Here is a 21,995-nt window from a genome sequence, read left to right on the forward strand (position 1 = left end):
TCCATTTTATAAATTAGAATACAAGGAGCTGGGTCAGTAGAAGGAACCAGAAAAGGAATCTTCCACATACCCGCCTCAGCCTGACCCCTCGTGGAAGACACCCATAATCTAACCTAAACTCCCCCCAAAGAGAATGGCTTTATACCTACCCGGGACATGGAAGACAGATGCAGTAAATCCACTTTGTTCAAATTAGGTCTAATTCCACCACCTACCAAAGACAGACTGCGGGTGGCTCTTCTGATTTGTTGATATTAGGTGTTAAACTTTTGTCTTTAAAGTTCCCCATCACTAAGTCCAGTTTGTTTCATTTGTCCCTTTTAAAATATACTGGTTTGGAGTGCCTGGATGGCTCGGCCAGTTAGGAGTCTGGCTCTTAATGTCAGCTCAGCTCATGATCTCACGGTTCATGAGATCGAGCCCCACAGTGGGTTCTGTGCTGACAACGTGGAGCCTAGTTGAGATTCCCTCTCTCCCTGCCCTTCCCCCACTCTTGTTCTCTCTCTCTCTCTCTCTCTCTCCCTCTCTCTCTCAAAATAAGTAAACTTTAAAAAATATATCTACCTCTACTCACCACCTATGGAGACCAAGGGGCTTTGATTAATAGTTATGTAGATAGATAAACTAATGGATAAATGTATTTGCTTCATACCCCAAAATTGGAGACCTCTTTTAATCTTTTAGGAATTAATGAACCCTCCCAGTGTGGTGTTCTCCAAGGTCACCTCTCCCTGTGTTTACACCGTTGCCTGGCAAACACCTCTTGACCATATAACCTCATTTATCTCAGCAACTCCTCACTGCATTGTGCTTGTCAGTCTAAATGATTTTATTTCATCCTGTCTGAAGCCTGCATTATCGTCATTATAGATTCATTTCTAATCCTTAACTGTCCCATTCCAGAAACTCTGATGACTTTATGTTTATGAATTGTAAATACTATTTCCAATAAGCTGATAATGAATTGCCAGATCCCTCCAAATTTGTAAATAATGGGGATATTTCGATAGCAACAGCCAATTACACGAGGCAGGAAAAGTCATTCTGTCAGGAACACTTACCCTTCAGCTTATTTCAATGTCAGAAAACCTCTTAATTCTGATTATTCCTTCAGTCCTGAGTCAGCCAAGACCACAGAGATACTATGTAAATGGCTCAAATGGAAGAAGGGTAACCATAATTCTTAATGAGGAGACAGTCTGGCTCAGAAGAGGCCTGGAAACCCAGAGACTGAGAGGTACCATCCTGTTTCTTCATTAATGTATTCTGTGACCTTGGGCAAATCATTTTGTCTCTGTGGAGGTGCCTCACCTCTCAGTAATATGAGTCTGGCAACGCAAGACAGGGAGAGGAAGGTAGGGCTAGGAGGTCCCAGTTATTTACGACTTGCCACGTGCCAGGCCCTGTACAGGATGATCTCATTTTATCCTCACTAGACGCAGGAGGTAGGTATTTCCCCCCACTTTACAGAGAGTGAAACTGAAGCTCAGAAAGACTAGTTCACGTAGCGTCTAAGTAGGCAAGGCAGGATTTAGACTCAGGGCTGACTCCGCAGTGGCACTGTGTTATGTGCTTAATTTGCCTCTGTGCTTCTTCAAAGAGGTTGAATGAAATGTCATTACAGTGGCATGTTAAAACAGCACAGGCGGTGATCAGTTCAATTGCACCTGGTGGACGGGCTGCAGAGTCAGGGAGGGGCCCAGACTCTGACGCCTCAGAGCTCACGGCATAGTCCTTTGGGAGCTCCTTTGAAGGCTGGACCCTGTCTTTGGGATGAGGGAGAAGATGTTGACCAAGTTGTGTTCCCAAGGGCTCCCATGAGCACTCATGGTCTCCCTCCCTTTCTTTTGATCCCCTTTCCACTGACATCAAATGCACATCAACTGCACTGCTTGGCTGGGGCCCCCCCCACCTCCCTCCACGACTGCTACATTATTAGCCTCCTAAGGGCCGCCCCCTCCAGTCTCGGTCTCCAGAGCTTCTCACCAAGTAATGAACGAGTAATTTTCCCCCTGAGGGCCATAAAGAGTAATCAAGAGATTTAAGCGGGGGGATTACATAATTAGATTTACAGTTGAGGAAAATTAAATGCTGAGGAGTTAATACATAATGATCTTTCCTCTTCATCCCTTTAGCCACCATTTTCTCTAATCCATTCCCTGACCTCTCGGCAAGTTGAGTATAGGACTGTGCTCAGCTGATTCCTCTGCCTGGCAAGCCCCCGCCCCCCATCACCTGTGGACCCTGACATGCTCACTGTCTAAGACCCCATGAAGCTTCTCTATGAAGCAGTCCTCACCTCCCCACACGCCTGAGGCTCTCCTGAACCAGCCCCACTGATAGCGTTCCTAGTTCTGTATCCTCACATCGAAATGTTTCTTGTGGTCTCTCTCCCTTACCGGAGTGTGAACCCCTCCAAGACGGGCTGTATTACTCCTAGTTGCATCTATCGTTCCCTGGGCAGAGACAAGCAGTGGTTACTCCTAGGTGTAAGTGGAATGGATAAATGGGCTCAATATGTCTGCCTCGTTCCTCCTAGAAGGTGACTGGGTGAGGAAAATATACTGATAGTGGGGAACAAGGACTTGCTGAACCTTTTGGAGAAGTATTTTATCACCTGAGACCTCAGATAATTCTGCAAAACGGGGAAAGGGAGGAATTTGATGTTTCCTAAGGACCTCACTTCTCTGACATTTTAGTTTCTTGGTTCTTTAGGAGTAAAGGTGGAAAATAATGACTTAAAAAATGAGCAAAGCAGGCAGTGCTCAGGGACGTGGCCTTTGTGGGACCAGGACCCCTGGAAGGGCAGACTCCTCAAAGGCTTCCTGTTCTCCTGGGCCCAAGTAGGAGCTGGGGATGGAGTGAGCACTTACTGTGCATGACTGAGCTCTGCCAAGGACTTTCTAGGGGAAGGATGAGGACATACTTGGCCTCAGATAAGGCTCCAAACAGCCACAGCCAGTCCCCATTCAGTCCAAGCAGCAGTCTCTTTAAGAGATCTTAGATGGCTGACTTGGAGGAGACCCAGAAGCGACTGCCATGTCTCCAGGGGCCTGAGAGCTTCTCAGAAGAGAGGTCTTGACTGTTTCCTAATTTGGGCATCTTCATCCTCCTGTATGGTGTTGGGTGCTGTATTCAGTGAATGCTAAATGGATGAAGAGCCACAACCATTCCGTACCTTAGTCTTGAGGGAACATCTGCACAAAGTCCGGTAATGTGCACATGTATTCTATATCTTATCCAGTCTTTCCCTTCTCCCACTCCCCACGCCCAGTAATCCTACTTAAAAAAGGATTAGTGGGACTGGTCTACCCTCTCTTCACCCAAAAATCCAATCAATCAAGATAGGAGTCTTCTAAATTGGGACTGGGGTTAGGGAGTGGCATTTTTTAAACCCTTGGCTCTGGTTTTGGATTTGGTGGGAACCAGAAGGAGGAGGGTCCAGTGCTACCTTTATAAAAGCAAGAGGCAAGACGTTGGGTATCGTCACAGCTGCTGTAGCTCTTGCTGGTCTTTGGATCTAGTTTGCTTCTTTTTCTTTAGAGGTGAGTTCTTGTAAGGAACAAACAAACTACAGAGCGTCGGGGTCTTTTCCGTTAGAAGTGAATCAGATGAAGGAGGGAGTTGGGGAGGAGGGGTTGGTTGAGCCCTGGCCATTTGGGGAAGGCTCATTGAGGAGGAAGGATGAGCTAGGACTTCTTGGAAGTGCCCACCAGGGCCCTGGGACTAGTCCCACCATGTGAGCCTGGGTAGGTTAGTTTTACTTTGCAGTTTATGCCTGCCATGTCTTAAACTCTGGACTAGGGACTGACGTGGAAAGGGGTGTTGGACCCAAGCAGAATGGAGGGAAATAAAGGAAGGAGGCAGGCTCGGAATACCTTGGCCTCACCCACTCCCACGGTCTGTCCAGTAGTGACTAGTGAAGCCGCACCATGGGCAAAGAGAAGACCCATGTCAATATTGTTGTCATCGGCCACGTGGACTCTGGCAAGTCCACCACTACCGGGCATCTCATCTACAAGTGTGGGGGTATCGATAAGAGAACCATCGAGAAGTTCGAGAAGGAGGCAGCTGAGGTAAGGTGCCTATTGTGTGTAGGAGTGGCTGTCCCCCTTCGCGGCGGGGGTGGGGGCGTCTAGGTTGCAGAGTGCAGAAAGCAGGGTGCACTCTGCGGTCTAAGGTGCCCTGAAGTTGGCTGTAATAAACGGTTCTGCTCACCATCAATGCACTATCCTCCCCTCCCCTTCCCCAGATGGGCAAGGGCTCCTTCAAATATGCTTGGGTGCTGGACAAGCTGAAGGCGGAGAGAGAGCGTGGCATCACCATCGACATCTCCCTGTGGAAGTTTGAGACTAACAAGTTCTACATCACCATCATCGATGCCCCAGGCCACAGGGACTTCATCAAGAACATGATAACTGGCACATCCCAGGTAAAGTAGTACGCCCTCAGGAGCCTCCTTGGGCTCCTGGAAGGAGGAACTAAAAGCTCATTTGTGGGAGTAGATGAGAGTTTCACTGGGAGGCAGGACCTGGGGTGGTGCAGGAAAGTCCATGAATCCCTGTGGGGCCTTTTTTGTAAGTTTCTGGGGGCACGCCCCTCAGCTTTACAAAGGGATCTGGGCCTGCCGAGCGCCAGCCGGCTTCCCGGCCCCGTCTGAGGCCCCCTGCCCCAGCCCCTTGTCCCGCCTGCAGGCCGACTGCGCCGTGCTCATCGTGGCGGGCGGCGTGGGCGAGTTTGAAGCTGGCATCTCCAAGAACGGACAGACCCGCGAGCACGTGCTGCTGGCCTACACGCTGGGCGTGAAGCAGCTCATCGTGGCGGTCAACAAGATGGACTCCACCGAGCCCGCCTACAGCGCCACACGCTTCCAGGAGATCACCAAGGAAGTGAGCGCCTACATCAAGAAGATCGGCTACAACCCAGCCACCGTGGCCTTCGTGCCCATCTCCGGCTGGCACGGCGACAACATGCTGGAGCCCAGCGGCAACGTGAGTGCGGGTTTGGGGGGGTGAGGGTGGGGGGCGGAGCAAGGTGTAGTCAGTCCTGGAGGGGGCGCTCCGGGACCTGTGCCCCAGACTCACGTGCGCTCTACCTCTCGGCAGATGCCCTGGTTCAAGGGCTGGAAGGTGGAACGGAAGGAAGGAAATGCCACCGGGGTGACTCTGCTGGAAGCTCTGGATGCCATCCTCCCGCCCACTCGCCCAGTCAACAAGCCCCTGAGGCTCCCTCTGCAGGACGTGTACAAGATTGGAGGTGAAGGGGCTGGGTGGGGCGGAGAGGAGACCTTTCACTCTGCAATTGGGAAGTTAGGAATGAGCTCTGGTGTCTGACTGCCAGGGTTCAAATCCTGACTTAATCCACAGCTTCTGAGCTAGGACAACGTGCAAAGGCACCCAGCCTTTCCAGCTAATGCCATAGGTAGTTTAAATAGCTCATGATCCGTGCAGTGTGTCATTCTAGTTCCACAGGTGGCCCTTTGTCCTCGAATGCAGAACCAAGGGACCCCCCAAGAAGCCTGTTCAAGGCAGGGAGAGGTGTGTGGGACAGCTCTGATTTCCCTTCCCTTGGATAGGCATTGGCACTGTGCCTGTGGGCCGTGTAGAGACCGGCTTCCTGAAACCTGGGATGGTGGTCACCTTTGCCCCCACAAACCTCACCACAGAGGTCAAGTCTGTGGAGATGCATCATGAGGCCCTGTCTGAGGCCCTGCCCGGTGACAACGTGGGCTTCAACGTGAAGAATGTGTCCGTAAAGGATATACGCCGTGGATATGTGGCTGGAGACAGCAAAAATGATCCCCCCATGGAGGCTGCCAGCTTTGTGGCACAGGTGAGTGCCCAGGACGCCAAGAACCTTAAGGGCACTGGCATTGGTGGGAATACTTCTTACCTTACGGATCAGCTCTGGTTTCGTAGGCCCCAGGTTCATGAAGATGTGGCCCCAGATCATGTGCCATATTTCTTACAAATTCTGTCCTGCTCTCGTGCCAGGTGATTATCTTGAATCACCCCGGGCAGATCCATGCTGGCTATACCCCAGTGCTGGACTGCCATACAGTTCACGTCTCCTGCAAGTTTGCTGAACTGAAGGAAAAGATTGACCGGCGCTCAGGCAAGAAACTCGAGGACAACCCCAAGGCCCTGAAGTCGGGTGACGCAGCCATTGTTCAGATGGTCCCCAGCAAGGCTATGTGCGTGGAGACCTTCTCAGAGTACCCACCTCTAGGTGAGCCAGGGATTGCTACGGAGTCTTAGGAAGAAAGCTTTTATCTCCTGTGGGCAGGGTACAGACTAAAGAGCATTTTCTTACATATCACTTTCCAGAAACCTCATTCTTCATCCCTCTTCCAGGCCGTTTTGCCGTGCGGGACATGAGACAAACAGTGGCCGTGGGAGTTATTAAGGCTGTGGATAAGAAGTCATCTGCTGGCAAGGTCACCAAGTCAGCGGCAAAGGCCAGCAAGAAGTGAGGCATGCGGTTTCCTCAGCAATCTTCCACTATAAAAGCTACTGAAAATTCTATGTATTTACCGAATGAGATTAATAAAACTGAAGTAGCTGTCCTGGCTCCTGGTTTCTTCTGAGGAGGTAAACAAGGAAGTTCTAGGTACACGAATGAACTATAGTTTAAGGCCCATTGACTTCCAGGACACCTGAGAGGCTCAGTCGATTAAGCGTTTGACTGTTTCAGCTCACAGTTCATGAGATCGGAGCCCCGTGTTGGGCTCGCTGACAAGCGCGGATTCTCAGCTGCTTGGGATCCTCTCTCCCTCTCTGCCCCTCCCCAACTTGTTCTCTCTCTCTCTCTCTCTCAAACAGTAAAAAAAGATAGTGCCCACCGGCTTCAAAGCACTTACGCCCTGGGTTGTGAAGATGATTCAGGGTCCTGTCCCTCATTCTCAGGCAGGGCTCCATCCTGTCCTTTCTCATTTCCCTCAAACTTAATCGCTTCTGACCTGTTCTCCCTGTGGGGAAGTTGAATTGTTCTGGGATGTGAAAAGTACACTTAACAATGGCGTAGGACAGGATCCCAGTGCCAGTGGGTCAGTCCAGCACTGCTGTGTGGTTCCTGGTACTAGTGGCTTTATTACCCAGAATCCTGAGAGAAGAGTAAACATCAAGATCACTCGGCCAAGAATGGGGTGGGAACCCCCAAGCTGCTCCCTTGGAAGCTTGGGCTCAAGCTGCTGCCCAACACGTTAGTCTGGGTCAGGTCAATATTAATATGCCTAGAGGGCAAGGAGTGAAGGGATATAGTTCTGTGGTCTTTGCTTCCTAACTTCATGAACGCAACAGGATAACATCTCATGGACCTTAAGCTAAATTATGTGTTCTTTTCAACATTTGCTGGGAGTCAGGTCCCCAAGGTCTGCCAGTGGTACGTTCTTTATCCATTTATTATATAGTGGCCCTTCCCGTATGTGAGATGCTGCTCTCACCCCATGGACTTGACCTAGTTAGAGGCAGAGGCAACTATCAAATGGTGAATGGTAGAGCTGGGGAGTAGACCACGAAAGACACACAGTAAAGGCTATATTCCAACAATGCAAACAAGGTGGTGACTTGGACCAGGCTGGTAATCATGGGGTTAAGTGGTAAATTCTGGAAGTATTTTGTAAAGGTTCTAAAAGTACTTACAAGCTGATGCATTTCTAAAAATTGAGTGGACGGTATGCAGAGGGGAAGTCAGTTGACATCTGGGTTTTTGGCCTGAGGGATTAGAATGGTAGAGCTTCTATGAGAAGTAGAGGTGGATTGCCAGCTAAGATGCTGGTGTGAAGAGAAGGGAGAGGCTAAGATAGTCAGGGGGGGAGTCCTCCAGACATGGAAGTACAACTCCTTGCCCATAAGCATCCACTTGGAGATTCCAGGATAGGCATGTGGACCCTGCCTGCTAGAAGGAAATCATCAACTGTGTGATTGCAATCAATCCTTTATCGGAAAAACCATTAGTCTTACAAACGTGGAGAGTGCTCGTAAAACGTGTCAGGGCCTGGAAAAGACTGTAGAGTCCTTTTTTTTTTTTTTTTTAACAGCTTAAATTACAGTATAGTTAACATACAATGTTGTATTTCAGGTGTACAATGTCATGATTCAACAATTCTATACATTACTCGATGGTACTCAGTACTCAGTAAGGGTGTTCTTAATCCCCTTCACCTGTTTCACCCATCTACCCACCTACCTCCCCTCTGGTAGCCATTGGTTTGTTCTCTATAGTTTACAGGCTGTTTCTTGGTTTTTCCCTTTTCTTGGTTCATTTTGTTTCTTAAATTTCATATATGAGTGAGATTTAATACCTTCTCTGATTGACTTTCTTCACGTAGCATTAAACTCTAGATCCATCCATGTTGTTGCAAGTGGCAAGATTTCATTCTTTTTTTTTTTATGACTGAGTAGTATTCTATCGCATATAAATACCACATCTTTATTTATCTATCAATGGACAGTTGGGCTGCTTTCATAACTTGGCTATTGTAAATGATGCTGCTATAAACAGGGGTACATGTATCTTTTTGAATTAGTGTTTTCATATTTGAGTAAATAGCCAGTATAGAATTACTGGATCGCATGGCAGTTCTATTTTTAACTTTTTGAGGAATCTCTATACTGTCTTCCACAGTGGCTGCACCAGTTTGCGTTCCCACCAACCGTGCACAAGAGTTCCTTTTTCTCCACATCCTCACCAATACCAGTTGTTTCTTGTGTTTTTGATTTTAGTTACTCTGATGGGTGTGAGGTGATATCTCATTGTGGTTTTGACTTGCATTTCCCTGATGATGAGTGATGTTGAGCATCTTTTCACATGTCTTTTGGCCATCTGGATGTCATCTTTAGAGAAATGAAATATCTATGTCTTCTGCCCATTTTTTAAATTGCATTATTTGTGTTTTTGGGTGTTGAGTTATAGAAGTTCTTTATAGATTTTGGATACTAACTCCTTATCAGAGATGTCATTTGCAAACATCTTCTCCCCTTCTCCCATTCAGTAGGTTGTCTTTTAGTTTTGTTGATTGTTTCCTTTGCTGCTCAGAAGCCATAGATGTCCATCTATACATATAGCTATTCTCAGTAGTTTACTTTTGCTTTTGTTTCCCTTCCTCAGGAGACAGCTCTGGAAAGAAGTTGCTTTGGTTGATATGAGAAATTACTGCCTGTGCTCTCTTCTAATACTTTTATGCTTTTAGGTCTCACATTTAGGTCTTTAATCCATTTTGAGCTTATTTTTGTGTGTGGTGTAAGAAAGTGGTCTGGGTTCATTTTTCTGCATGTCGCTGTCCAGTTTTCCCAACACCATTTGCTGAGGAGTATATCTTGAAATCTGGGATTGTGATATTTGCAGTGTTCTTCTTTTTCAAGATTGCTTTGGCTATTTAGAGTCTTTTGTTCCATACACATTTTAGGATTGTTTGTTCTAGCTCTGTGAAAAAAAAATGGTGCTGGTATTTTGATAGGGATTGCATTAAATACGTAGATTGCTTTGGGTCGTATGGACATTTTAATGATATTTGTTCTTCTAATCCATGAGCATGGAATATCTTTCCATTTGTTAGTGTCATCTTCAATTTCTTTCATCAGTATAGTTTTCAGACTACAGGCCTTTCACCTCTTTGGTTAAGTTTATTCCTAAGTATTTTATTATTTTTGTTGCAATGGTAAATGGGATTCTTCTCTTGCTTTCTCTTTCTGCTGCTTCATTATTAGTGTACAGAAACGCAACAGATTTCCACGTATTAACTTTGTATCCTATGACCTTACTGAATTCATCGATTGGTTCTAGTAGTTTTGGGTGGAGTCTTGAGAGTTTTCTATATATAGTGTCATGTCACCTGCAAACAGTGAAAGTTTTACTTCTTCCTATGGAGCCCTTTCTGAAGCCAGGTTGGGAATATTACTTCCTGCCCTTCCCTGAGACTTTGATGTCCAAGATTTAGACTAAGAGTGTAGTGGCCTCTTCTCACCGATCAATAACGTTACCTGTCCATGTCTGTCAAGTTGGTTCCCTCTCAAGTGCAAATACCCAGGGAAACCCCAGGCCCGGCACAAACCTGGAAATAACAGGATGGCCTATCAGAGCTGTCACTGCATCAGGCATCAAGAAAGTCACCTGTCTGCAGGCTGAGAAACCTGTCAAATGCCAGCTGTTGTCAGCACAAATCTGCTTAATGGGACCTGGACCAAGCTTTGGAGCACCTCAAGCTTGTCAGTGTCATCAAAGACCACCCCGCCTGGCTTGGGGAAGCCAGACGTGTTCAGAAGGTGCTATGGAGATAGAATGCAGATCGCCCACCCCCTCCTGCTGCCTGTGCAAAATGGCCAGTCCTTTCTGTCCTTCGAAGTCTTTATTAAGAATTCTATGAATCACAACTGCAGCTTTGCTTCAAGTGATCAGGGAGCTCAAGTTGCAACTTTCCAGCGTGTGGGTCCCTGATACGTACTCAAGAAGTACTTGTTGAATAGTGAATGAATGAGTGTCAACCTGTCTGTTGAAAGAAGTGAATGACTGTGGATGCCAATTTACTCTCAGTTCTCAAGAATAATCATGCTTGTTTCTCAAGAATGCCTTAAAAAAATCAGTTTAAAAAGAAAACTAAAAATATCATGATGAACCCTCGCAAGTACTATGTTATGTTCCCTATTCAGTAATTCCTCACTGAGGTGGCAGGAAATGACGCGGGTCGTAGAGGGAACCTCGTCCCGCTAGAAACCCCAAAAGCGCTTCTGTGAGCACTGCCAGAGCTGGCTGAGGCTTTGCGCCTGACCCTGGCTGTAGCAGTGCACCAGTATGTGAGAGCTCCGGCGTTGTACCTGCAGAGTAAGCCTCCTGGTCTAGGACCCCCTCATTTAGTCCTTAACACAAAGTTGCAAATGGATGTAATAATTGGTCAGTCACAGTTATTCGGTTCTTTTTTGGCAGGTATGGGGGGCCTCCCCTTGTTGGATTTCCCCGCGCCTGGTCCTGAGACAGGTTGGTACAATGGAGCAGGCCTTGCACGGAATTCTCCCGCACATACACCTGTTAGCAGGCATCGAACAGGCATGCGTGCCTGCCTTACAGTGAAGCGCCAGCAATCTGTCCTTGTCTTTCCTGACAAGCACCTTGCACGCAGGCAGTAGGCTTCAGCTAGGCTTTTAGTGGGGGACAGAATCCCCCGAAAATGACTCAATATAGGATAGAGTCCCTAGGCCCTGGCTGCCACTTCAAAGGGTAGAGGCTGTTGGGCTCACCTGTTCATCCAGGAAGGTGCCTAGGTAATAGCTCCTGTCAACTTCTACATCAGCTCTACCGGTTTCACCACTGAAAAATCTTCACTAAACTCCCTTACGACAAACAACAAACTCTGGTGCTAACTGGAGATAGATAAGGGTGAGCCTGACTTGCCTGAGGCTCCTGGTAAGAGCCATTTCCCCTGCCCTCCAACCACTGCCATCTGCCGTGGGGGCTTCGGAGTACTGATCAAACATTAAATAACCATTTCTAGCGTGTGCAGCCCCAATTAGGTTCCTTCAGACATTAAACAGCCACCTCTACTCTGTAGAATAAAACTATCCTACAGACCACAAATCACATCAGAACACTCTGAAGTCCTTGGGCACCCCCTTTCCTGGGAGGTCATGCTGCCTAACCCAGCCCATGTATTTCTTTACTCATCTTGTCTTTTACCAGATGTTCATTGAAGACAAACATGGCCGAGCTGGATGGAACACTTAGTCCTGCCCACCCATGTCATAGTCTGGCAAGGAGAATAAGTAAATAGAAAACTATAATATGATGCGAGAAATCTATGATATGGCTAACTTCGGGAGGCTATGGAAGAACATAAGGGCAACAACAGAGATTGGGGAATCAAAAAAAAAAAAACTTCTTGAAAATACTGTACTGACCTGAAAAAACAAAACGGCATGTACAAAGGCCCAGAGGGGAGCAGGAGGGCAGTATGCCGGTGTGCAGATTGGGAATGCTAAGGTGGGCAGGCCTTGAAGTGATGAAGGCAGAGAGTAGCCATAAAGTGCTCATGTGAATGCTTTTCTTCTAAATGAGAAATGCAGGCTTTGAACTGACTGAGATACTCACGTTGGGCCCTAACATGAGAAGCCCCACAGTGACTACACATGACCTGATTACTTCCATTTGCTGGGAGGTGGTCGAGGTACCCTGCCACTTTCATTAGGGCTGAGAGGGCCTCATAGTGAGGGCATCATGTCATTGACATGGAAATAAGTGATCAAGACTCTACCAGACTGAGATGGTCCCTTCCCTTGGTGGAAGCTAAATTGAAATTCTAAAATGACCCAATTGTCATTTGTCTGAACACAATTGATTCCTTCTGGTTCTATTAAACCAAGGCCCAGATTCCAGAAACAGAAATCCAAGCTGTCATTGCCCATTCATTGAAACAATTGGTATTTTGGCATTGTAGGGAGATGTGCCGGCTCATGTTTACAGAGCTGTTTGCATTTGATGACAACACAGTGCCATGGAGAGAAGTCACCCTACGGAGAAATCTGTTTTCCTTCCGTTCCAAAAAGAAAGCTCTTACCATATCAGACAGAAGGAGCATGGCCAGCATTCGGAAATAGCAGTAGGCCCTCAAAGAGAAATCTGCCCTCCTCTTATTTACCCAGAGGCCAAGTGGGGGTGGAAAATATTTTCAGAGGAAGAACTTCATACCTTCCTCACTTACATTCCCATTTCCCGTAATTAGCCAAGTCCTAATTATTTCCTGTATTGTCTCTGCCACATTAGTTTTGAGAGACAATGGTGTGTGAGACAATGGTGCATAACTCAAACACAGGGCCAATCTAAATGAGAAACTGGCGGAGGGCTCCCGAGACGATTGCATTATTCATGAGAAGACATCAGAACAATTGGAGGATAGCGTTAGATTTTAAATCACAGCAGCAATTACAAGACAATTATCCGAAATGGTGTAATTGCCGCAGCTCCAGGGTGTGGGGCACACCCCGCACAGCGGCTGAGCCACTTTCTTCTCATACTGTGACGAACACTGGGGTGTTCATTGTAAGAGGAGAGATCGTACACAAGAAAACATTTGTGTTCCTCCCTTTACGCCACATAAAGCTGGCAACCAGAGCCTCAGTGAAAAATGGAGGCTGAGACCACACTCAAGTCTTTGAGGATCCCTTGCCTTGCTTACTCCCAAATAGGCTGCTCTCGGGTATTTGAGCCTGTCCTTGTGTGACTTTCAATCCAAGCATAGAGGCCGAATCCTACTTTTTCTAGATGATGTCCCTCAGCCAAGGACACCCTCTATGAGGCAATGGGAAGTCACTTGCTCCGCAGGCATCATACTGGGGTTTACTCACCATTCCAATATGTAGGGGCACCTGGGTGGCTCAGTCGGTTGAATGTCTGACTTTGACTCAGGTCATGATCTCACGGTTCGTGAACTCAAGCCCTGCATGGGGCACGCTGCTGTCAGCACAGAGCCCACTTTAGATCCTCTGTATCCCTTTCTCACTGCCCCTCCCCCACTTGCACTCCTTCAAAACTAGATAAAATATTTAGAAAAACACTTACTCTTCCAATGCTTAGTGACAGCATAATTTAGTATCTGCTATTATAGAGGCAGCCACCATGTACTGAGGGCGTAAGACATACAACATACTTTTCATGTCTTATTTCACTTAAACTCAGTGGGTCTTGATTTTCTTTGTACCATTTATTCAACAAATATTTATCTATCCGGCATCTTCTTTTTATCAGGCTCTGTTGGGTTGTATCAATGACAAAAGACCCCTGTCTTCTTAGAGTCTACCTCATGGACACAATGTACTGTCTACAGCACCAGCTCGGCCAAATGTAATCGGTATCAAAACATTGTCTGTGTCTCTTCCAATCTCTCTTCTTTTCTTCCCCTTCCTTTCCTCTCTCCTTTCATTCTCTGCTGTCTTTGCTTTAGAACTCTGAGTCTTTCAACTCCACAAACACTTCTTAACCATCTATTTGACAATATCCAGCAATATCTAAAATGGGTATATGCTTTGATATGATAATTTCACTATTAGATCTCTATTGTACAATATACTTGCACAGGGTTGCTAAGATATGTTCCGCAACATACACTACAGTGTTGTTTGTGACAGTTCCAAACTGCAAATTATGCCACATATCCATCAATAAGAGGACCATCAATAAGAGTAAATTAAGGTGCTTCCATACATATTACACAGCTGCTAAAACAATGTATTGATTACAGGAAGGAATCCAAGGACTCCCGTGAAGTAGAAAAGGCGAGTTTCAGAACAGTTGGATCCCATATTTGTATAACAAATTTCACACATTTATATTTACACTTCATTATAGAAAAAAGGCTGGAAGGATATGCACCAAACGATTACATTTGAGATCATTATTGTATATTATTATATATCGGGGAAGTTATGTTGGGAATAAGAAAGAGTTTAGCTTTCTTCATCTTCTGATTTAAAACATGTATAGATTACTTAAAATAAAAATATTTTTGGTCAAACATTATTTTGGCAAAATATTCTTTTCTATTTTAAAGATTTTATTATTTTTTTACATTTTTATTTTTTTATTATTTTTTTTTACATTTATTTATTTTTGAAAGACGGAGAGTGTGAGCAGGGGAGGGGTAGAGAGAGAGGGAGACACAGAATCAGAAGCAGGATCCAGGCTCTGAGCCACCCAGGCACCCCAATTTTATTTTTATTTTTTTAAATTTATTCATTTATTTTGACAGAGACAGGGCACACAATTGGGGGAAGGAGTAGAGAGAGAGAGATAGAGATTGAGAATCCCCAGCAGGCTCCACACTGCCAGCGCAAAGCCTCATGTGGTGCTCAAACCCATGAACCATGAGATCATGACCTGAGCTGAAATCGAGTCAGATGCTTAACTGACTGAACCACCCAGGCACCCCTTTAGAGATTTTGTTTTTAAGTGATCTCTGCACTCAATGTGGGGCTTGAACTCACAACCCCAAGATCAAGAGTTGCATGTTCTACTGACTGAGCCAGCTAGGCACCCTTCAAATGCTATTTACTGAAGGTGTTTTTGGATAAGATTAACATTTAAATCAGTGGACTTTGACTAAAGTAGATTACAGTCCATAATATGGGTGGGTCTCATCTAACCAGTAGAAAGCCTTAATAGAACAAAGACTTATCTCCCCAGAGTAAGAAGGAATTCTGTCAGCCAATTGCATTTGGACTTGCACAGCAACTCTTCCCTGAGTCTTCAGGCTCCTGGCCTATCCTACCCCACCTCATAAGACTTTGGACCCACCAAACCTCCACAGCCACATGAGCCAATTCCTCTGGAGAAAAGGTATGTAGATTTGGAAGGCATCCATTCCTTGTGACCAACAGGGGCTAGGCCCTAGTCTCCAGGTCTCCCAAGTCCTCTCATTCTCTAAGACCCTCCCACCCTAGTGGACAGGCCCACCATCTGGGGATGTCCAGGGGAAGGGGGTTCAGGTGAAGGATCCCCATCTCCTCCCCCATTTGGTCTCCAAACTTAGAAGCTCTATCTTCCTTGAACTCATCAATGGCCCTCAAATATACAGAAAGCAAGTCAAAAAGAAAAATAAAAAAGAAAGCAAATCATGAAAAGTTAAATACGATAACTTTGTAAAAGCAAGAAAAATATCTAAATACACAGAATGAAAGAATAGGATATGAATACAAAAATGATGTCAACACTGTGATTACAGCTGCAAAAAATTATGCAAATGAATGGCTGAATTACTGTATTACTGTAAAGTAATAATGGAAAAGAAAATAAATGGAAAATAAAAACAGAAATCACTAGGGTTGTAGAAGTATGGGGAGTTCTCCTCTCCCCCAACAAAAGCTTATTTAGTATTGCTTTTGTTGCTTGTCAGTCAAAAAAATGTCAATCAAAATGGAAAAACAGGTGAGATCTTTTTTTCTGAAGAAGACAGAGTTGTTTATCTTTGCTGGGCTTGTTTCTTAACGTCTAGGCCTCCTTAATTTTTTTTTTTTTCTAAATGTGTATTTATTTTTGAGAGAGAGAGAGCGCGTGTGCACATGTGCACCAGTAGGGGAGGAGCAGAGAGAGAGGGAGAAACAGAATCCCAAGCAGGCTCCAGGCTCTGAGCTGTCAGCACAGAGCTCAACATGGGGTTCGAACCCACCAACCGTAAGATCATGACCTGAGCCGAAGTCTGACGCTTAACCGAGTCACCCAGGTGCCCCTTGTCTAGGCTTCCTTGAACTGAAGCTAGAATCAGCGTGCACAACACTTCTATCGGCACCTAGTAGAGGGATCTCATTTAAATGCTGCCCCAGTTCTTCAAGGCAGATATGGTTTGTTAACATGAGTTTTCAAAATCTAAGGGTCAGCAGACTTAGTTTCTTCTGGAGTTTCTTTTTCTTTTCTTTTCTTTTCTTTTCTTTTCTTTTCTTTTCTTTTCTTTTTTCTTTCCTTTCCTTTCTTTCTTTCTTTCTTTCTTTCTAAGTAGGCTTCATGCCCAGCATGAAGTTCAACTCTGGGCTTGAACTCACGACCCTGAGACCAAGACCTGAGCTGAGATCAAGTGTTGAAGGCTTAACTGACTGAGCCACCCAGGTGCCCCTTGTCCTGGAATTTCTGAGGGAAAATCTGTTCTGACCCTCTCTTCTAGTTTCTGGTCGTTCTGACAATCCTTCGGCTTCTTGGCTTGAGACCTGGCACTTCAGTCTCTCCCCACCTTCAGATGCATGTTCCCTTGTGTGTGTGTCTGTGTCTGTTTTCCTCTTCTTATGAAGACAATTGTTATATCGGAATAGGGGCCACTGAATCCAGTATTGCTTCATTTTAACTTGCTTATATCTGCCATGAGCCTATTTGCAAATAAGGTCACTTTCACAGGCTCCCAAAGCTAGGACTTTAACATAGCTTTTTAGGGAACACAATTCAACCCACAACAGAGGAAGTCACACCGAGTCTCTCTGAAACCAAAACCATGCTTTGGGTGGGGCCCTCAGAAATTTTGAGAGCACAATTAAAGTAGGGATATTACAGGTACAAAATGAGGCAATAGATATTTGGAAAATTACCGTAATGGTCTGCAAATGCGTATTGAATAACTGATGTGCTAATAAAAAGCATGAAAAGTACACTTGGAAATATTTAAATAAGCAATGCCTGAAATAATGTGAAAAATGGGTAATTCAAGAGCAGTGGGTTGCAGCCTGTCTTCTGTGAATGCTGGGTTCATCAAAAAGTGAATTCAGCTCTTCATTTTTAACTCTATGAGTACTAATTGGAGACTAAAAAGTGTTGACAGCCTCTTCCTGTCAAAGAAAATGTAATTTGTTGGTAATTTGACCTTGCCTCCATTATATATATAGGAATAATTTATTCATCTCCCTGATCCCAGTACATAACATCAAATAATGCAATAGATTCACTCACACACACACACACACACACTCACACTAATTACAAAGGGCAGCTTAGTGTTAAGACTCAAGAATCAATTGTAATCTGTACATTTTTCTCTCAAGTATTTTCCAGCTCTGACAATCATTTCCGTGATTCAGATTCAATCACGTGATCCTGATTTTTGCTGGAAAATCCAAATCAAAAGAAACAGTTTAATTTGCTGACTGCACTGTAGGAATGTTGCTCGCCACATTACCCAAATTTCAAATCTATGCCACACGATGGGAAAATTAAATTTTCTCATTGTTAAAAATAATCAGAATAATTCAGCAGCATGCCTCCAGGTTACGGTTTCTCTAATTCCCTCGTACCCTGAATTCTTGATTAATTATATTCTGAGACATGCAAAAAGTCCCTTTGTGCTGAGAGCCCAAGCCTTTTTCTGTGTTAGGTGACTTATTTACACGGTAAATCTTATCATGGCCTTTCAGTTTTGTCCCCAAAGTTGTTGCCCTTTTGGTCATTTTAATCTCATTCCTCTCAGAGCCAATTTCCGACCACTTAGAACTAGCATGCCCACTGTTAGTCTTCCCACACACCAAGGTCTTGTCACCTGTCACCGAATTCCTTTGTGACCCAGTTAAATGCTATTTCTTTCTGGGTCACAAAAATGATACAGCCTTAAACTCTCTGCCTCAAGAAGTAGGACCCGGGATTGATCAGGGACTCAACTTCATTAGGAAATGCCCGGACCAGACGGGCAAGATGAAGAACCTCCGTACCGATAGGTGTCCGCATCAAAGCCCCCATCTGTGCAAGACACATTTATTTAAACAAGATGCTTGATAATGTGCCGAAGAGTGTTCTCAGAAAGCATGACTCCAGAGAACACCTGAGCTTGAACGCAAATGATTTTTCTTTTATATTAATAGTTTTAATCATTCTGAACTGAACTGTTTCTCTAGTAGTCAGATGAGATGGGCCCCCGGAAATGATTAAAGCCCCTTCTGCGCAGTGGAACCTGAATGAAAATAGGAAAAATAATATGTGGCTACCATTTGAGTGCTTGTTATTTTCCAGACACTGTACTAAGCTCTTTGCATGAATTGCATTCCTGTTTCTTATAACCTACCTATCTTATAGAGTAGGCAACTAAAGTACATAGTGATTAAGTAACTCACTCAAGTTCACACTAGGCTAGTGTCTTAGAGTCTAAGTCAAAAGTCTTGCTGTGCTTCCCAGACATTAATGTGCATTAATGGGTCTGGGACTCCGTATTCTAACATGCTGGGGAGATCTCTGGTGAGATCACTGGTGAGAACGATGCTGCTGGTCTGTGGACCACAATTTGAGGAGCAAGGAGGTAGACCCTAACAGCCTCCAGAGTGACACATTATGGTTCCTCTGAATGTTCCTTCTTTGCTTTCAACTGATGCAAGCTCATATGGAAAGTCACCTTTTAAGGATTCCTTTGAGCTTTTCTATAGCACAGAGATTAGACAATTTCAAAGCTAAAAGTTGTGGAATAATGATGGTTCAGGCATGGCCTGATGTTATAAGGACATCAGCATTCAGTCTCTATAGAAACTGCTTATGTTTTCCTTGGTAAAAGGAAATGTCCTAACGTAGGGTCTGAGAGCTGGACGATTAGTGTCTCAGAAAGAATGAGTTCTCGGTGCTCTTAGCCAGTAGTCCAGCCCTCCTCTGTGAGCCCTGGCCAGCGGACAAGTAGCACAAGTGACAGTATCTATAGAAGTGGAGACTTCCAGGGTTGGTTCTCATGGTGGTGGTAAGTTGCCTAGCAGTCTCCAACCTAGGATCTCCTGAGAATCTAGGGAGTAGCAGCATGGCTTCTGGAATGCTAAGCCAGTTCCACAGACTTGTTTGACAGAGAAAGTTCTATAGTTTTATGCACACTATGTGTAACTATTGATAGGATTATTATTCGGTGAAACTACTTTGGAGGCAATTAAAATAGGAGAAATGCTCAGACTTAAAAATGGACATACTCTTTGACTTCAAACTTCTACTTCCAGAGGAGAACCTGGGTGGCTTGGTCTGTTAAACATCAGACTCTTGGTTTCAGCTCACGTCATGATCTCACAGTTTGTGAGTTCGAGCTCTGCATCAGACTCTGTGCTGACAGTGTGAAGCCTGCTTGGGATTCTCTCTCTCTCTCTCTCTCTCTGCCCCTCCCCTGCTTGCTCTCTCTGTCTCTCTCTCAAAAAATAAACTTAAAAAAACTATAAATAATTATTCTGGTTCCAGACATCTGTCCTTCAGAAACACTAACACATGTGCACACTGGCATAAGGATGTATATGGGAGCATTATCTGTAATATCTGAACAGTAAAATAGTCCATCAATAAGGGCATGATTAAATAAATTATGGAATGAACATTGTATGGGAACAATGTAGCCATTAAGAAAATACAGCACTAGCCTGTGAAGATGTCTAAGACAGATCGTAAAGCAAACACAGCAAGTTTCAGGGCAATCGGATCCCATTGTATAACTCCCTCCCATCTACATATATATTTTTGTACATGTACAGGGAGTCTTCATCATCTGAACCCTTTACTGTTAGGCTGGGCAGCGAGAGAAGGTATTCACACTAAGAAAGTATTCACCAAGGAACTGAAAACCTGTAAAAATATTCTCTAGTGCAATTCTCTTCCTGCCTAGCCCTGGAGTCCATATCTGTGCTGTTCTGGCTCTAGCTGACTGTGGGTTCCCGAAACGTTGTGCCAATTCTGTGCAAGGTCCTGAGGGCACTAAATGACAGGTGCCTTTGGCAAACAGTGCAGGATTTCCTGAAGCCGGAGAAAGTGACAGGGGAGAGGTGTTGGAATCTTATAGAATTCCAAGGGCCAACGAAGGGCAGCTAGATCATAAAATGTAAAAAGGCAATCATCAAGGAGGATCACAAAAGAGCACTCAATCGGGAATGATTTGAATATAAAGTGTTAAAAAATGCCCCTACATATTTAAAGAAATGGTATTTTGAAGGTAGAAGAAATGTGGGGTTGTCAGTTGCAAAGTGAAAGGGACCTTCCTTGCTTTGTTTGGGATACCTTTGGATTGTGTCTGTCTTTCGTGAGAAAGTAGTCGTGTATTACATAGGGTAGTATTTTAAAAAATTCCCAAAAGTGTATTTATAAAAATTCCCCTTTAAAAAAGCATGTCGATGTGTATCTAGATCGAAAATGGCCTGAAAGAATATACTCTGATAAAATACAAGTGATTGTTTTTGGGGACATCTAGAGGGGATCTTCATGCCCTTCTTTCCCTGTCTTCATTTTCTTGTTTATGTAATGAACTTGCACTGGTTTGGAGCAAGAGGAAGGAAGGAAGGAAAGAGGGAAGGAAGGAAGGAAGGAAGGGCAGTACAAACAATGAAAGAAACACTAAAAATTTGTTCTAGAATTTTCTATTTTTAAGCCACTTGTTCCTGCTTGGTTTGTTAGGCTGTTTTAGTTTTTATGCCAGTTTGTTCCAAGTTATCATTTATTGTTTGATATTTAGGCTGTCCCAAATCTTCTTTATTAAAAACAGTATGAAACAGGCATAATTGGCTAAAAATTAATTAGAATTTAACAAGCAAAAAGATGAAGACAAGGGGTGCCTGGATGGCTTAGTCAGTAGAGCATGTGACTCTTGATTTTAGGGTCATGAGTTCGAGCCCCATGTGGGCATGTGGAGCTTACTTAAAAAAAAAAAAAAAGAATGGAGACATAAATGGAAGAATTTTGAGAAATGGGCCAAATGCTTTAAGATGAAGATCTAGGTTGGAAAACTGCCCTGCTGTGGACCCAAACTAGCAGTTATCCAAAGCTAGTGATTGGTGATGATAACTCTTGCTCAAATCACAGAGGAGTGTCCATGTGGTAGAAATTTCACAGGGATTCTGCAGGGACTGGCAGGTCTGATGCTATGGTCTGAAAGGCCTTCTTATGAGGTTGGCCCTTGGCTGCTGTCTGGGATTGGAACTTTGGGAGGGGCCCCCACTATTTCAGTATCATTCCTTCTCGGAGTCTGGAATTTTGGCAAATCCCAGGCAGAGGCTGCAGGTGACATCAACCTCCAATAAAACTGCCGGCAGACTGTCTAATGGGCTCCCCTGGTTGGCAATATTTCATAGCTGTGAGCACAACTATATGCTGAGTCCTGAGTCCTGGGGATCATCACAACTGGGAGTGGTCTTAGGGACTCCTGACCCAGGCACAGAAAAAGAACCAGCAGAGAACGAAGACAGAAATGAAAAGTCTTTCTTTTCCCGTTTCCCCAACAGACCAGTGCTATTTCTTAACTGACAGGTCTGGATTGCTCTGTCCTGTTTGAGGCATGGATGGAGATGTAAACAGATTCTCCGTGTGCTAAGGGCAGCCACATGAAAGGCAAGGAGGTGAATATTTTCCTGTTGCTCAAGTCATGATCATATCACTGTGCTGTTGGGTTGAAAGACAGGAGACCTGGAGTATTTTCAACGCTTGTCTGTCTTGAAATCCTTCTCACTGCAGTTGCTAAATTCAGCAGAATGAGGGAGGATTTATGAGGTCAAGGGGATGCAGCTGGAAACATCATCGATTAAATTCTCAAGCAAGAACATAATAGC

At 44.8% G+C, this 21,995-nt stretch overlaps 1 protein-coding gene across 1 annotated transcript; it reads left to right on the plus strand.

The window, feature by feature from the left end:
• Window positions 1–3,932: 3,932 nt before the first annotated feature.
• Window positions 3,933–6,565, plus strand: LOC122482537 (elongation factor 1-alpha, oocyte form-like). Its single transcript, XM_043578854.1, has 7 exons — window positions 3,933–4,076; window positions 4,253–4,432; window positions 4,695–4,991; window positions 5,106–5,256; window positions 5,576–5,832; window positions 5,994–6,228; window positions 6,354–6,565. The coding sequence occupies exons 1-7, from the start codon at window positions 3,933–3,935 to the stop codon at window positions 6,470–6,472; spliced, it is 1,383 nt and encodes a 460-aa protein (XP_043434789.1). The 3' UTR covers window positions 6,473–6,565.
• Window positions 6,566–21,995: the final 15,430 nt, after the last annotated feature.

This window comes from Prionailurus bengalensis, chromosome D1 (assembly GCF_016509475.1).
Source record: "Prionailurus bengalensis isolate Pbe53 chromosome D1, Fcat_Pben_1.1_paternal_pri, whole genome shotgun sequence".
NCBI lineage: Eukaryota > Metazoa > Chordata > Mammalia > Carnivora > Felidae > Prionailurus > Prionailurus bengalensis.